Source organism: Carcharodon carcharias, chromosome 13 (genome assembly GCF_017639515.1).
Source record: "Carcharodon carcharias isolate sCarCar2 chromosome 13, sCarCar2.pri, whole genome shotgun sequence".
Lineage (NCBI taxonomy): Eukaryota > Metazoa > Chordata > Chondrichthyes > Lamniformes > Lamnidae > Carcharodon > Carcharodon carcharias.
Genome location: NC_054479.1, coordinates 39,781,506 through 39,798,114, shown reverse-complemented (window position 1 = coordinate 39,798,114; position 16,609 = coordinate 39,781,506). Strand labels below are relative to the sequence as shown.

The following is a 16,609-nucleotide window of genomic DNA, read 5'->3' as shown; positions in this document are numbered from 1 at the left end:
CTGGGGCTTGGGGGTGATGAGTCACTGGGATTTAGGGGTGATGGGTGATTGGGACTAGGAGGGTGATGAGTGACTTGGTGCAAGTTAAGTTACCGGCAGCAGTTTTAAATGAGCTCAAGATTGTGGAGGGTGGAGGCCAGCCAGCAATGTATTGCAATAGTCAAGTCTGGAGCTATCAAAAACACAAACAAGGGTTTCACCATCAGGTGGGCTGAGGCAGGGTGGAGATGGGCGATTTTATGGAGGTGGACGTAAGTGGTCTTGGTGATGGACAGGACAACGTGTTCCAGAAGCTCAACTCAGGTTCAAATAGGATGCCGAATTTGCAGTTTTATATTCAATGTAATAATTTAAAGATAAAAAAATAAGAAGCACATCATCTCTTTCTTTCCGCGTGGATTTATTTTGAAGCCTCTGCGATAACACAATATTTAAATTTAATCAAAACAGGGCAGGAAGAGGTGAGATATTGCCTCTGACGTTGTCTCTAACTGACGTTGAGCGGTAGGACCCAGAGGAATCCTTCACACGAGCTATAGGAAAGTGTCGAAAACGGCACTACTCCTCCGGAGTGACAGCAACTGCCACCGACCAAGATCAGAGGCTTCAACCGAGTAAATAAAAAATCGCGAAGCCAGGTTTCCCAGCACCGGTCAGCTTCCCCCCAAGAACTTTTGAGAGTTTTGAAAGCTGTGGATTTGCTGAAGGCAGGGAAGCAGTGATGGGATCTTCACCCTCCCTGCCCGCCTGGGAAATTCGCAATCTTGCGAACACCACTGGCTGTGAGTACATGCGCTTGTTTACAACTGATTTGTTACTCGGTTAAATTTGAATTAAAAGTGAACAAGCCGAATAAACCAGGAAGGCTCGTGAAGGTCGCGCAACAGGAGTTTGGTTCCAAGCGTATTTCCTCACGCGGAAAGGATGGTAAACATTTAGTAACCGGTTCCTTTTCACTTCCCTTTAATCGCACTGCCTAATCTCAAGAGTTGATAATACGTCTGTTGTTCTGAAATATATTTTTTGACAGCATTTCTTCCCCTTGCCCCCACTGTTTCTGGGCTTCTTTCTGGACCGTGGTTTCCAAGGTGAACGAATCTCTGGTGCGCCAGCCAATTGGCCGTTATTGACGCGCGACTCTCTGGCAATCGGCTAACCGACCGTTTGGTGAGGCGGGGGTGGGGGAGCACAAAGCCCGAGGTCCATAAGACCATAAGACATAGGAGCAGAAATTAGGCCATTTGGCCCATCGAGTCTGCTCCGCCATTCACTCATGGCTGATAAGTTTCTCAACCCCATTCTCCCCGTAACCTTTGATCCCCTTACCAATCAAGAACCTATCTATCTCGGTCTTAAGTATACTCAATGGCCTGGCCTCCACAGCCTTCTGTGGCAATGAATTCCATCGATTCACCACTCTCTGACTAAAGAAGTTTCTCCTCATCTCTGTTCTAAAAGGTCTTCCCTTTATTCTGAGGCTGTGCCCTCGGGTCTCAGTCTCTCCTACTAACGGAAACATTTTCCCCACGGCCACTCTATCCAGGCCTTTCAGTATTCTGTAAGTTTCAATCAAATCCCCCCTCGCCCTTCTAAACTCCATTGAGAATAGACCCAGAGACCTCAAACGTTCCTCATATGTTAAGCCTTTCATTCCTGGGATCGTTCTCGTGAACCTCCTCTGGACCCTTTTCAGGGCCAGAACATCCTTCCTGAGAAATGGGGCCCAAAATTGCACACAATAGGTCCTCCCATGTTCACTCCCCATGTTACCGTGGCGATCGGGAAATCTGCCTGGTTTTCTGTTCCTGAACTGAGAGGGATGCTGAGGCGAGTTGCTGCCTGGGTGACAGCAGCCGGGGCTGAGCACAAACCAGGGGTCAAACCTGAAACCCTGCTGAAGTGTATGGATCAGTCAATCACTCGACTGGATAATAGCACCCAGCCATAGAAGATCCTGGTCCTTTGCCATATCCATTCAACTTTGCCCTATCATATTTATCAGATGTATTGTACAATACACCTGTATATGGTGCATTCAATTAACTTCTGGTAGTATTACACTCAGTAATCCACCTACTACTTTTCTGCTTCCTGAATTTCAACAAGCGGATCATAAGCCTGGAGATCAATGAATTCAAAAGCAAACTGGATGGACACTTGAGGGCAATGAACTTGCTGGATGAGGGGGATAAGAATGGGGGGATGGACCGATTGGATTGCTCCACGGCGACTGAGCACAGACTCAATGGGCCGAATGGCCCCCTGGCCTAATCAGTTATGACAATGTAAGCCTTCGGGACAACCTTAGCTAACCTGAAACAAGTCGAGCAGAGCGTACACAATTACAGTGAACGGCAGCATCAACACGAGCAGCTTCGACATCCAAAATGTGCTGTGCCTGTCAGTGAAACTCAAAACCGATTAAAAGAATTTTTTCCTCTTTCCCAACACTAGATGCTAACCAAAATGACAAAGCCACTACAGTTCCTCCTCCCACATTCACTAAATAAGGAACTGTGTAATAGAGGTTTTACTTTTTCTGACTTATTTCTGCTTTGTCACTTTTTAAGGGAATAATAAAATGTAATTTACATTGTCTAAAAATTCTCCAAAGTGTAGTATTGTTGGCGTCATTTCGATTTCATTATCTATCCCAATTGATGGCACATCAAAGCTGCTCTAAAGTTTTTTTATTTCACCTTTCATTTAAATCCAAAGCACCCTTCTCACGAACAACCATTTCTTCAAAAAGATTTTTTTTAAATCCTCCCTGTCATTAACATGCATGGGGAATGTATAATTTGTTACCTTTAGAATCTACCTTTAGAGTTCAGAGTGAAATATGAGGGTTTTCCTAAAATTGTTAGGTTTCAGTCTGATAGCAGATTATATTGGTTAACCTATGAATTATATTGTGTAAGAAGTGCAGGAATAGAAGACTCACCCAAGCTTTCATTTGATTTTGCCTAAACTAAGGCCAGTGGAATGTCATTGTATGAAGTTTAGCACATTCAATTTAATTTGCTCACTCAGTTATTTTAACAGTTATATCAGAGGTGTTAATCTATTTAAAATAAAAGATTACCTTTAATGGACTCTGTGGGTGTACTGTTAACTGATCTGTTCTCCCAGAATGCACAATGAGCACTGGTACAGAAAATCTCATGCAGTGTATGAAATAATATGGACAGCTTAGGATGTCCTCTCTTTGGATATAATATCTAACACTTGGGATTTCTTTCCTCCCAGTTACTTCAGAGCAAATTGAAATCCTCCACAGAAGATTCTTGCACCTAACTGATGGGAAGGATACAATGTGGTATTGTTATTGTCCTGGATATTGTGATTTCATAACAACATTTAGAGAAATGTTTTCCCCATGTTTGAGTACCTGCTTGACTACATAAAATACTCATCCACTTTATTTTACAGCAAAGACTGCTTTGATAACATACCAGATCTGGAGTGTAATCCAATTAAGTCAAGAATTGTCAATGCATTCTTTGATAAGAGGTAAGACTTCAGTTCAACGTTTCAAATTAATCCATTTGGGGGAGGTGGTGGCATAGTGGTATTGTCACTAGACCAATAAACCCAGGAGTAATGTTCTGGGGATCCAGGTTTGAATCCCACCATGGCAGATGGTAGAATTTGAATCCAAAAAAAAAATCAGGAATTAAAAAGTCTAATGATGACCATGAAATCATTGTCATAAAAACCCATCTGATTCACTAATGTCCTCCAGGGAAGGAAATCTGCCGTCCTTACCTGGTCTGGCCTACATGTGACTCCAGACCCACAGAAATTTGGTTGACTCTTAAATGCCCCCTGAACAATGGCAATTTGGGATGTACAATAAATGCTGGCCTAGCCAGCAATGCCCACATCCCATGAATGAATTTTTTTTTAAATTGGAAAAATCACATCTCATTTTATAATAAAGAAAATCTGGCTGTTGGTGGGTGAACCCACTCTGCTTACATCTGTGAAATTTGACTACAAATCCAACTCAGACAACTGGAGTGGAAGCCTCCTCACTCTTGAGCAATTCTAGCTGCTTCTGTGGAAATGTGGGTACAGAGTACAGAAACTGCCCTCAAACTAGAAACCTTAGACCGCAAAGACGCCTGGTGTGCAAATTAGAAATAACACAGCATAAGCAGGAAGTATTTTTTTAGGTTGGGATTGAAGTATGTTGACAGATTATGGAAAAGGGGGTTTGTAACCTGTGCCGGACCTGATTTGTGAATAATGGGTGCTTAAAATGTGATTTCCTAGAACAAAAACCACCCAAATGCAGTAGAATAAAACCACGATATTACAAGTACTTCAAATCTTCTGATATAAAATTTTCATCCTAATTTCTATGTGTATTATCCTAGAAACCTGGGGCTACAATCGATTGGAACTGTTGATGAAATCACTTTTGAAAACTTCCTGACCACTTTATCATTTTTCCAACATATGGGTAACAGCCACTCAAAAGAGGATCTGGAATACTACAAAACTGAAAAACTGCGATGTAAGGCACTAGTAATAATTATCTTATTTATGCACTAGAAAATCATGAATTAAGTACTATAGTAAATGTATATATACACACACACACACATATATAGGAACTAGAAACAAATAAAAACAGAAAATGCTGTAAAAACTCAGCAGGCCTGACAGCAGCTGTGGAGAGAGAAACAGAGTTAACGTTTTGAGTTCATATGACTCTTCAGAGCTAAAGAGAAGTAGAAATGTGATGGAATTTATACTGTTTAAAGGGGGGTTTAGCAAGTGAAGCTAGATAGAAGGTCAGGGATAGGTGGGGGCTGTGGAGAGATTGACAAAGATGTTGTAGACACAACATGACATCTTTGTCAATCTCACCTTAGCCCCCACTGACCTATCTAGCTTCACCTGCTCAACCCCCCCTTAAACAGTATAAATTCCATCACGTTTCTACTTCACTTTAGCTCTGAAGAAGACTCATATGGACTCGAAATGTTAACTCTGTTTCTCTCTCCATAGATGCTGTCAGGGCTGCTCTGTTTTTCCAGCATTTTCTGTTTTTATTTCAGATTTCCAGCATCCGCAGTATTTTATTTTTATCTAGAAACAAATGTTGCCTCATTGAACTAATTGGGAAATCTGCAATCTTGTTGAACTGCTCATTGCCTGTTGTAATCAGTGGCATGTCAATTCAGTGGTGCATAGCTGTCAACATTGAGATAACAGTAACTTGTGCATGTGAAATATGCCTCAAATCCAAAATGTAAAATGTGGAGAGGACGAGTGAAAAATTCAGCCATCCATCCTACAAAGTTCCTCTATCTACAGTTAAGCGTTTTTGACCTTTCTCCCTCTTTGCCTAGTTTCAAATTATTAAATTATTTGTGCACCATATCTCATTATTTTTGTGAATACAATTTCTTTTAAGTGTCAGTGGATTTTTTTTTCATGTTTGTGGTGGAAGCTCCTCAAATAGGTGCATTTCCGAAGAGAGAATGGATTGAAGTGTACAATTGGAAGGAAAGTAGGTGAGTTATCAAAAAGGAACAGGGATGTTTTGGTCAAATTATCTTCCAACGGCTAAAAATTCCTCTATTCCTGTGATGAAGACATGGCATTCTGCTTATTCTAAACTTAATATTGTTTCTCTCAATGAAAACATTACTGACCTGATCAAAATTGCTTTATTTTAATTGAGGGAAAGTCTCTTATTTCTTACCTCATTTCCTTCACCTCTATGGACTGTATGCCAAGCAGTGCTAGCAAGGCCCCCAGCGCACAGCCCACAACTCCCTCAGAACTGCCTACAAGGAGATGTTCAACATCCGACCACGGAGGAGCAGTCATATGAATATTAAAGTAAAGACCACAACCAACAGTTGAAACATTTAAAAAGAACTGGCGATATCTTTCACTGAACAGAGAATAGAATATTTTGATTTCTTTTTGAATATTTTGTCTATTGGTGGCAGTCTGTGCTTTAAATTAACACCCATAAGTGGGAATGATTTACTTTTTTAAAATTTGTTTACAGGATGTGGGCATCACTGGCTAGGCCAGCATTTATTGCCCATCCCTAGTTGCCCTTGAGAAGCTGGTGGTGAGCTTCCTTCTTGAACTGCTGCAGACCATGTGGTATATGTACACCCACAGTGCTGTTAGGTAGGGAGTTCTAGGATTTGACCCAGCGACAGTGAAGGAACGACAATATATTTCCAAGCCAGGATAGTGAGTGGCTTGGAGGGGAACTTCCAGATGGTGGTGTTCCCATGTATCTGCTGCCCTTGTCCTTCTAGATGGTAGCAGTCGTGGGTTTGGAAGGTGCTGTCTAAGGAGCCTTGGTGAGTTTCTACAGTGCATCTTGTAGATGGTACACACTGTTGCCACTGTTCGTCGGTGGTGGAGGGATGAATGTTTATGTATGAGGTGCCAATCAAGCGGACTGCTTTGTCCTGGGTGGCGTCAAGCTTCTTGAGTGTTATTGGAGCTGTACTCACCCAGGCAAGTGGAAAGTATTCCATCACAACCCTGACTTGTGCCTTGTAGATACTGGACAGGCTTTGGGGAGTCAGGAGGCGAATTACTCACCAGAGAATTCCTAGCCTCTGACCCGCTCTTGTAGACACAGTATTTATATGGCTAGTCCAGTTCAGTTTCTGGACAATGGTATCCCCCAGGATATTGATAGTGGGGGATTCAGCAATGGTAATGCCATTGAATGTCAAGGGGCGATGGTTATATTCCCTCTTATTGGAGATGGTCATTGCTTGGCATTTGTATGGCGTGAATGTTACTCGCCACTTGTCAGCCCAAGCTTGGATATTGTCCAGGTCTTGCTGCATTTGGACATGGACTGCTTCAGTATCTGAAGAGTCATGAATGGTGCTGAACATTGTGCAATCATCAGTGAACATCCCCATTCCTGACCTTATGATAGAAGGAAGGTCACTGATGAAGTAGTTGAAGATGGTTGGGCCAAGGACACTACCCTGAGTAACTCCTGCAGTGATGACCTGGAATGGAGGTGATTGACCTCCAACAACCACAACCATCTTCCTTTGTGCTAAGTAAGACTCCAACCAGCAGACAATTTTCCACTTGATTCCCATTGACCCCAGTTTTGCTAGGGCTCCTTGATGCCACACTCGGTCAAATGCGGCCTTGGTGTCAAGGGCAGACACTCTCACCTCACTTGTTAACTTAAATTTAGCTTTCCTTAACTTATAGTCAAGTTTGCTAGTTATTTTCATTTGATATCATGGATTTCTTTCATGATTTGAAGAACTTGGACAATGTCCCACTTCAAACACTTATCAAATTCTTACTCAAGAAGCCAAACCTGTATGGTAATTACATTACAGAGATGTTGGGAGATATCCAATTTTGATAGTGACAAAACCAAAGTGACTTACATAATAACTCATGATAAACATGAGGATTTCACAAGCTTACTACTTCAATTGGAGTGCGATATCGTCTATGCTTTTCTATTTCTTGTGCAACTTAGGAAGGCAGCAAATATTATTCACTTAGCTGCAATGGGACATAATAAAGAGAACATGCATCATATAAAAGATGTGTTTTCAGAAACTGAGCGAGAGCCTCAATGTAATCCTATTCTTTGTGGTGCTGATTTTTAATTGTTATATAGCATATCATGCAAACCGGTTGTGTCACAGCTGTTGCAATATCAAATCAGAAAAAGCAGGAACACACAACAGGAAATATATGAAACATTTTTTAAAAATGTTTGAAAACAGCTTGAGCTTCTCCCTCCTCTACAGTTTTTCTAATGTCCTCATGTCACAGGAGTCACACTCAGTTTAGAATTCAACCGAAGGCAGGCAGATGCCCTTTCCTGCACAATAGCTCATGTCAATATTTATTTTTTAACTCTTGAGTTATGAGTGTTGCTGGCATTTATTGCTTAGCCCTAGTTGCTCTTGGGAAAGTGGCGTTGATTTGTCTTTTTGAACTACTGCAGTCCACTTGCTGAAGGTGCTCCTACAGTGCTGTTAGATAGTGAGGTCCAGGAGTTTAACGCCATAATGATGAAGCAATGGCCATATATATCAAGTTGGAATGCTGGTGACTTGGAGGGAACTTGGAGGTGATGGTATTCTGATATACCTGATGTCCATATACTTCTCGGTGATAGAGGGCTGTTGTTTGGGAATGTGCTGTCAAAGAATCCTTGCTGAGTTGCTGTAGGGCATCCTATGGATGATACACACTGCAGCCACAGAGTGCCGATGAAAAAACGGATGTTTAAGCTGGTGAGTGGGCTACCAAACAAGCAGACCTGCTTTGTCTTGGATGGTATTGAGCTTCTTTTGAGTGTTGTAGCTGCATCCATCCAGGCAAGTGGAGTGTGTTACAATCTCTGTAGAGACTGATAACATTTTAAAAAATAAATTTGAACTTCCAGTTAATAGTTGAAAGGATGACATGACAAGATTTCACATTTTAAGCCTTTTTCTGTAAATGGACAATTTAAAGCACAATTGTTTACATCCCAAAGTTCTCAACACTTTTCTGGCACTTTGGAGACACTCAGTCTATCCACTGTTAATACACAAGCTGCTGCCATTGTCTCCAAGTGTAACCACTTCTCACCTTCTTCCCAGTAAAACAATCTGGGCCCCCTTTAATCTCCAACAATCAAACTACTCAGGCTTGCTGCAAGGCAAATTTCAGACAAGTCACATGACCCCATCATTTTACCTTAAATTAAAGACACAGTCCCAAAAATGACAATCATATAAACCTCATAAATGTAACAAGTTTTCCATTACATTCCATGATTTGGGGAGAGACTTTGGGGAGCAAGCCTCCACCACAGAATATCCAGACTCTGACCTGCTGTAGTTGCCATGGCATTTATGTGGCTGATTGTATTGAGTTACTGGTCAATGGTAACCTGCAGGATACGGATGGTGTGGGTTTCAGCGACGGTGGCATCGAATGTCAATGGGAGATGGTTAGACTTAATTTAAGGTAAACACTCTGGAGTAGAATTTCTGCTTTGAGCTCAAGCAAGGATCCAGGTATAAATCGCACCCGTTTTGAGAAGTCCTTTTTTCTCTCTCTCAAGTTTCTGCTTAAGGTTCATTTGATTATTGCCAGATACAAGATGTGTCATGGGCCAGACAGCATTACAAAAACATAGGTCTTTTCCAAAAAAAATGCACTTTAAAATTTACTTTACTTTTATGAGCCACAATGCAAACAGCCCTGTAACAAATGAAAGAACTGTGTAAAGTCTTGAAGAGTTTATTACACTGGGATCATCCAGATTAACACTTCAGCAAAGCTTACTGTGAGAAATTTCATACTGGTACATGCCAACTATTTTGCAACCCAGACATCTAGAAATTACTTGAATTGCTAATTGACTATGGTAGAAGCTGCTTAGTACAATCACTCTCAGTAGCTGCCAGAACAGTCAAATGGCAGTATAAAAACAAAAAACTGCAGATGCTGGAAATCCAAAACAAAAACAGAAACAGAAATACCTGGAAAAACTCAGCAGGTTTGGCAGCACTGGCGGAGAAGAGCATAGTTGACATTTTGAGTCCTCATGACCCTTCAACAGCCTCTGTGGGAAAAGAAACAGAGTTGATATTTCAGATTGGTTATTAGATCACATTGAGTGATCTGTGGGAAAAGATAGTACACTTTTTAATTCTTTCACGGGATGTGAGCATCACCAGCAAGGCCACCAATTGTTGCTCGACCCTAATTGCACTTGAGAAGGTGGTGGTGAGCTGCCTTCTTGAGCAGCTGCAGTCCATGTGGTGTAAGTACACCCACAGCGCTGTTAGGAAGGGAGTTCCAGGATTTTGATCCAGGGACAGTGAAGGAACAGCAATATATTTCCAAGTCAAGATGGTGAGTGACTTAGAGGGGAATTTGCAGGTGGTGTTGCCATGCATCTGTTGCCCTTGTCCTTCAGGAGATAGAGGTCATGGCTTTGGAAGGTGCTATTGAAGGAGCCTTGGTGACTTGTTGCAGTGCTTTTTGTATATGGTACACACTGCTGCTACAATGCCTCAGTGATGGAGAGAGTGAACGTCTAAGGTGGTGTCTGGGTGCTGAACAAATGGGTTGCTTTGTCCCAGATTGTATGAGCTCCTGACTTGTACCTTGTAGATGGTGAATAGGCTTTGGAAGTCAGGATGTGTTACTCCCTGCAGAATTCCAAGCCTTTGACCTGCTCTTGTAGCCACTGTTTTTATGGGGCTGGTCCAGTTCATTTTCTGGTCAATGGTAACCCCCAGGATGTTGATGGTGGGGGATTCAGTGCGGGTAGTGCTGTTGAATATCTGTCTTGTATGACGTGAATTTTACTTGGCCACTTCTCTGCCAAATCTGAATATTATCAGGTCTTGCTACATATGGACATGGACTACTTCACTATAATTATTTTAACTTTCTGCTCCCGTGTTTTCCCTCACTGTCAATATGAAATATTGGCAATTGCTCCATCATAAATGTGGATATAGGCAAAGCATGACAAAGCATGACAACAGGAGGTATTTCTAAAGTGCACCTGGGTGTAAGACAATATATAGATAGCTCACAGTAGAGCCTCAGCTAAGGCTGAAGAATGTGGAGCACAGTAATGAACTGCATTCTTTTTATAGCTGGGAATGGGGCCAGAGAAATGGAACTTCAAAGAAAAACACAAAGAAATGGACCTTGTGGGGTGGGGAAAGCACAGGAAATACAAAAGTTAAAACATGAAAACATTCTGTTCAACTCTATCAGTGTTTACTCTCTAAACCAGCAATTAATTCTAATCACATTTACCCATTTTTCTTTGTCAATCTCCAATTTAATCTTGAATGTTGGCCTAAGGTTTGCCTCAATCACTAAATGTTGAAGTGAACTCCACAGCTTTGCAACTCTTAGTGAAAATCTGGGACGATTCCAGCAAGTGAGGTAGTGGGCAGGAAAAACAACATTTTACCTGCGGACCACAATGGCAGATTTTCACACCGTATCATTCCAAACCCATCACATTAATTATGCATTCCCAGGAAACACACCGTTTCCATGGCGGGAGGGCTCTAATAGCCCGCCACACCATCTTCTCGCTGCTTCATCGTACCAGGCGCCACATTTAAAGTGCAGCCACACACACGCCTCTCATTGCTTCCAGCCCATGACAGCTGCAAACACATGGCCCTGAAAGGTGAAAAGACTGCAGCCTCCAGGTCCAGTGACACGTCCCTCGAGCGCCTTTTGGACGCAGTGGAGATGCTCTGTAATGTCCTCTACCCCCGCTCTGGCTGTAGGATGGGCAGCAACATCACTAATCCGGCTTGAGAGGCGGTGGCAGTGGTGATCAGCGCCAATGCCCTTCAAAAGAAGACAGCCACCCAGTGCCGCAAGAGGATGAATGAACTCCTCTGTTCTACCAGGGTAAGTCACTCTTCTCATCACTCTCAACTCACACACTCACAAACCCATCACACATCCACAGGGCCCTCACTCACCATTAGTTCAAGGGACATCACCATTCACTCTCTCAAACACACCTTCATTTTCTTCATCCCGCCCATGGGACCAGTCACCACCCACACATGCCAAGCATACTTCTCATCTGGTCTGGCAGGCATCCTACTTACACTCCCTCCATCTCTAACCATGCAGGACAAGCTAGCACATAACAAGAAGGAGAGGTCACAGACTAATGGAGGAATGCCTGCAATCAAGTCCTCACAGACTTTGAAAACAGTGCCATCCAGCTGACCGGCGAGGATCTGGACCAGTCCTGTGCTGCATGGTGAGGTCAGCACTGCTCTACTAAGTGAGGGTCCATCAGTGCAACATCCATCAGACAGCCATGTCCTCTTTCACAGGCCACTGCCATGTATTAATTATCTCCTCTTGCTTCCGCAGGCAGATCTGGTGACAGCCAACAGAGTCCATGACCCAGGGCCTCTAATCAAGCCCTGAAGAAACCTCTGAAGAGGAATCTGAAGGTACCCTCCTTGAAGTCCCATCACAATGCTCACCCACAATCTCCATCAGCACAGAGACACATTCCCAGGTGGGACCTAGCTTTAGAGTAGCCCCGGGATCACAATCTGGTGAGCACATCGCACTTTCTGATCCATAGCAGGCAGCGGCAGGGACTTCCCAGATGTCTGGCACTTGGAGGACTGCTGGAGGCCAGAACTTTGCTGAGTCCAAGTCAGATGACGAGCCTCTGGACTCGGTCATGTCACAGTTGCTAGAGCTGCAAAGGCAAGCTCGGGAACAACAGGAAGGGATGTCCGCTGCACTCCTCAGATTGCAAGGCACGATGGGGGAATCCATCTACCTTCAGGCTGAGGTGATAGTGTCGGCATGCCAATGCACTAAGGTCAATACAGGTAGGATGGTGGTCGCCATGGAGACCTTGGCCCAGAACATTGCTCCTGCACTGCTACGCAGGCTGAACTCCATCGCTGACACCATAGTTGGCCTCCAACAGTGTGTATGCGAAAGGAGCGTGGGGCAGCTCGATGGTCCGGCCTCACACTCCCTGGACACATACTGATGCCTACACCTCGACGGTGCTTATCATTGCTGCCAGAATGTTGTGGGCAGGTGTCAAAGAGTTCCATCATTCTCTGTGTGTGCTCTCAGCAACTTTAAGGTGGGACTGGCCCCCATCTCTTCAGCATCTGTGACCAGGCGCTGTGCTCCTGAAGGGGTCAGGTACTGAAAGCGGGCATAGGATCAGGTGCTTTTAAAGTTTCATTGCTTGTCGCCATGATATGACCCTGATCACAGAGCGCAAGTGAGCTGTCCTCGGCCAAACAGGAGTCAGACATTCTCAGAGGCTGTGTGAAGATCTATGGAGTGTTGTCACTGCATGTCGTCATCATCTTCCTTCAATCGAGTGACTATTAGGGCCTCCACTGCATCTCCATGACAGGAGCCTTATCAAATAAGGTATTGGCGCTGTCATAAGCCAGACTGGGGTCAAATGTTCATAGATGCAATGTGAGGATCTTATGGCGTCTCCTCACTGCATGTTGTCACCATCCTCCACAAATCTAGCAGCTATGAGGGCCTCCTGAGCACCTGCCTCATCTGGCCAGTGTGTGGGCCTCATCACTGTCATCTTCACCTTCGAGGGCCTCCTCATCCTCATCACAATCGACATTCTCCTCAGCAGAAGAGACCTCCAGCTTCTCCATCTCCTCCTCAGCCAGCTCCTCTCTCTGTTGTAGCACCAGGTAGTAAAGGGCACAGCAGGCAACGATGATATGTGACGCCCTCTGTGGACCACATTGCAGGACTCCATCAGATCAGTCCAGGCACTGGAACCTTATTTTCAGCCTCCCGATGGTCTGATCCACCAAGGTGCGAGTTGCAGCATGAGCCTCATTATAGTGTCGCTCTGCTGCAGTTTGAGGCCGCTGCATGGGTGTCCCCGAGGAGCCAGCCCTGCTGATTCTGTGGACCCTGGAAGACGTCAGGGATCTGTGACCAACTGAGGATATAGGAGTCATGGACACTCCCTGGAAAACATGTGTAGGCCTGCAGGATGTGTTTGTGCTGGTCGCACACCAACTGCACATTCAGCAAATGGAATCCCTTGCTGTTGACATAGTTGACCATGCATTGCGATGGAGATCTGAGTGACACGTGAGTGCAGTCAATTGCACCCTTTGGGAAAAGAGAGATCTGGGCAAATCTTTTGCATCCTGGCTCTCCTGGTCCCAGGCATAATGCACAAATTTGTGTGCCCTTGTGAAGATGGCATCCCTGGACCTCATGGATACATTTGGTGGTGGAGGCTTGTGATATCCCACAGAGGTCACCTGTGGAGCCCTGAAAGGAGCCACTGGCATAGAAATTGAGCATCACGGTCACTTTCACAGCCACTGGCAGTGGATGCCCTCCATGTCCACGTGGCGCCAAATCCTGCAGTAACTGGCAGATGTGACCGACCACTTCCCTAGACATGTACAAGTCTTCGGCAACACTGGTTCTCGGCCATCTGCAGGAATGAAAGGCAATGTCTATAGACCCTGGGTCTAGCTAGGCACTGACCAGCGACAGCTCACTGTGGCTCTTTGGCAGCTTGTACAGGAGCCTCAGCCACCCCTTCTTTTAGAGATTGCTATTCCTCCCTCTGCTTAGCCATGTGCCTCCGTCACTCTCTTCTCGATTGTCTTCGCTCTCTGTATGCCACGAAGCATGCAGCTAGCTCACCAGGCTTCATGATCCTGATATACTCCTTCTGCAGGATGAAAAAGAGAGACGCATGGGTTAGCATGGGTGTACTAAGAACTTGCCTTGGTTAAGTCTGAAGGCCCCTTAACGCATCCTGGAGAGTGCCACCACCTTGATGGCCAGAGATTGGTGTGCTGCATGGCTGCCTGAAACCCCAGCCACCTCTGCTGCACTCCACCTGACCGATTGGCAGCAGTTTTGCCCACTGGACTGTTTGCTGTGCTCTCAGCTCAGGCACAGGCATTCTCCTAACCTGCACTACAAAGCTGCACTGTTAGCTTGGACTGTGGGGATCCAAACTGGGATGATGACATTGCAAGTGTCTGTGAGCGCCTCCAACAGTGACTGCTTCACGACCAGCTTTCACAAGAAGACTGTACAACATGCTCAGTTGTCTAACTGTTCTTTAGTCCATTAAAACTCTCATTACTTTGCAATCTGTGCCCGAGGGGTGAAAAGCTCTCAAGAGCTTGGTGGCACTTTGATGTCTTTGCGTTGTTTCAGTAGGCAGGTAAGCTAGAGGCCAGACTCCAGTCATATCAATGTGGCTGTGCCTGAACTGTCTCAGCTGTAGAGGAATTTTATAGAATGTTTCTCTAATGTGTGGCCGCTTCCCTCACCCAGCATGTGCTTATGCGCTACCTTCAACTGCAGGGCAGCCTTTGCCCCCACCCCCCTTCTTCCCCCCCACAAAGTTACCTCAACTTTACTGTGCACTCACCTCCAAGTTCCCCTCAAATTGCAGCCCGCCAAGTGCACGCCTTATATATGCTGTTGTGAAATACGTTGGTGTGCAATCACACTGACGTGGTGGACAATCCAGTGGGGGGGCGGGGGTGGTGTCAGATGATTCCGGCAAGCTGGCCTTATAATAATATGCAGATGTATTACAACGAGGTTCCCAAAGTCCGATGGTGGGAAACGTGGCCCGCCATCGACAGATTGAGCGGAGGATTTCAAACTGCTTTCACCACTTTTGGCCTTCTCACCATATTGTCCGCTCATGCCACCGAACACGCCCGACGCCAGCGGGCACGGTGATTCCGCCCTGTGTACCTTCTGTTCTAATTGTCTAATATTTAATCTAGTGTCTATGGCCCCCTCAACTACTGGAAACAGCCAGCTTCTATTTACCTTGACCTATTCTTGCATAATTTTAAACACTTCTATCATATTGCCCTATAATCTTTCTTGTTTTTCTTCATATTTATATTTTCTTGTACATGACAGTATCCTGCTGAATCTGCATTATACCCTCTCTAAAGTCTCAATATCCTTTGCATAGGAAACCAATATTGCACACGTTATTCTAAATAAGGTCTTAAGGTTTTAAATTGGCTCAACAATATATGATGACTTTTACGTTCTATCCTTCTTGAGATAAAATCCAGAATTCCATTATCCAACAGGTCAGGCAGTTGTGGAGAAATAGAGTTAACGTTTCAGGTTGATTGTCATCTTAGCTGCTGAGTAATTCCAACATTTTCTGTTTTTATTTCATATTTCCAGATCCATAGTATTTTGCTTTTGTACTAATATTCCATCAGTTTGTTTTAGAACTGGATGTTCAACTGGCGTGCTGCTTTTACTGTCGTACAAATCTGTATTTCCAATTCCCTCTGCTTCTCCACAGCACCATGTTTACGTCCATTCAGAGTATAATTACTACAAGTGAATTACTGGCGATAACCTTCACTGTTCCTCAGCCTCTGTCTCTGGTCGCCAATCTCTCTGTCTCTGAGCCTCAACCTCTCTGTCACCTTCCAGAAATGGACGATAGTGTCACAATTTTTCATTGCAAAATATCGTAGTACAGCAAGCAAATGGGGCTACATTATAAAAATGTTTACATAGTTGAAGTACCAAAGCTGAAGTACACAGAGCAACAGCTGCCGTTTTATATAGCCAGGGACCGAGCCCATGTCCAAAGCTAAAGATAAGGGGCCAGTTTTTTTTCCCACCACTTCTCTAGCTTTAAGTGATTTTTATACTGGACTTTTACTCCCTTTATTCATCTAACCTCGATTCTAGCACTTCATCATTTAAATTATAATCTTATCTGCCACTTTTACACCTATAGTGTACTAACTCACACTTTGTTGCTTTAAATTGCAGCTGGCTTCTCCTGACACTGATTCATTCTCGTCAAGCCTTTTTATAACTTTTTGCTCTCTTCATTATTTCCTGTAATTTCCCTCACAGTATGAAGTACCAATACAAATGCTGACTGTTTTTATTATTCAATTACTAAGATACTGTAAGAGTTTATACTCTATTTGTATTGTATAATCACTTAAACCAATGGGCCATCTATCTCAGGTTTTGTTGCCACCACGTGCACTTAAGTGAAATTAAATACCTGTAGTATTTA

The 16,609-nt window shown here is 44.1% G+C and overlaps 1 protein-coding gene across 3 annotated transcripts in view; it reads left to right on the top strand.

The window, feature by feature from the left end:
• Positions 1 to 462: 462 nt before the first annotated feature.
• Positions 463 to 16,609, top strand: part of tesca (tescalcin a) — a 52,803-nt gene continuing 36,656 nt past the window's right edge. The window contains exons 1-4 of one of the 3 annotated variants that reach the window (XM_041202312.1): positions 463 to 782; positions 3,250 to 3,319; positions 3,433 to 3,513; positions 4,383 to 4,522. In XM_041202312.1, coding sequence (XP_041058246.1) covers positions 722 to 782; positions 3,250 to 3,319; positions 3,433 to 3,513; positions 4,383 to 4,522 — 352 coding nt within the window. In that variant the 5' untranslated portion in view covers positions 463 to 721. The remainder of the gene's footprint in view (positions 783 to 3,249; positions 3,320 to 3,432; positions 3,514 to 4,382; positions 4,523 to 16,609) is intronic. The other 2 variants (XM_041202314.1, XM_041202313.1) reach the window with 2 other exon arrangements.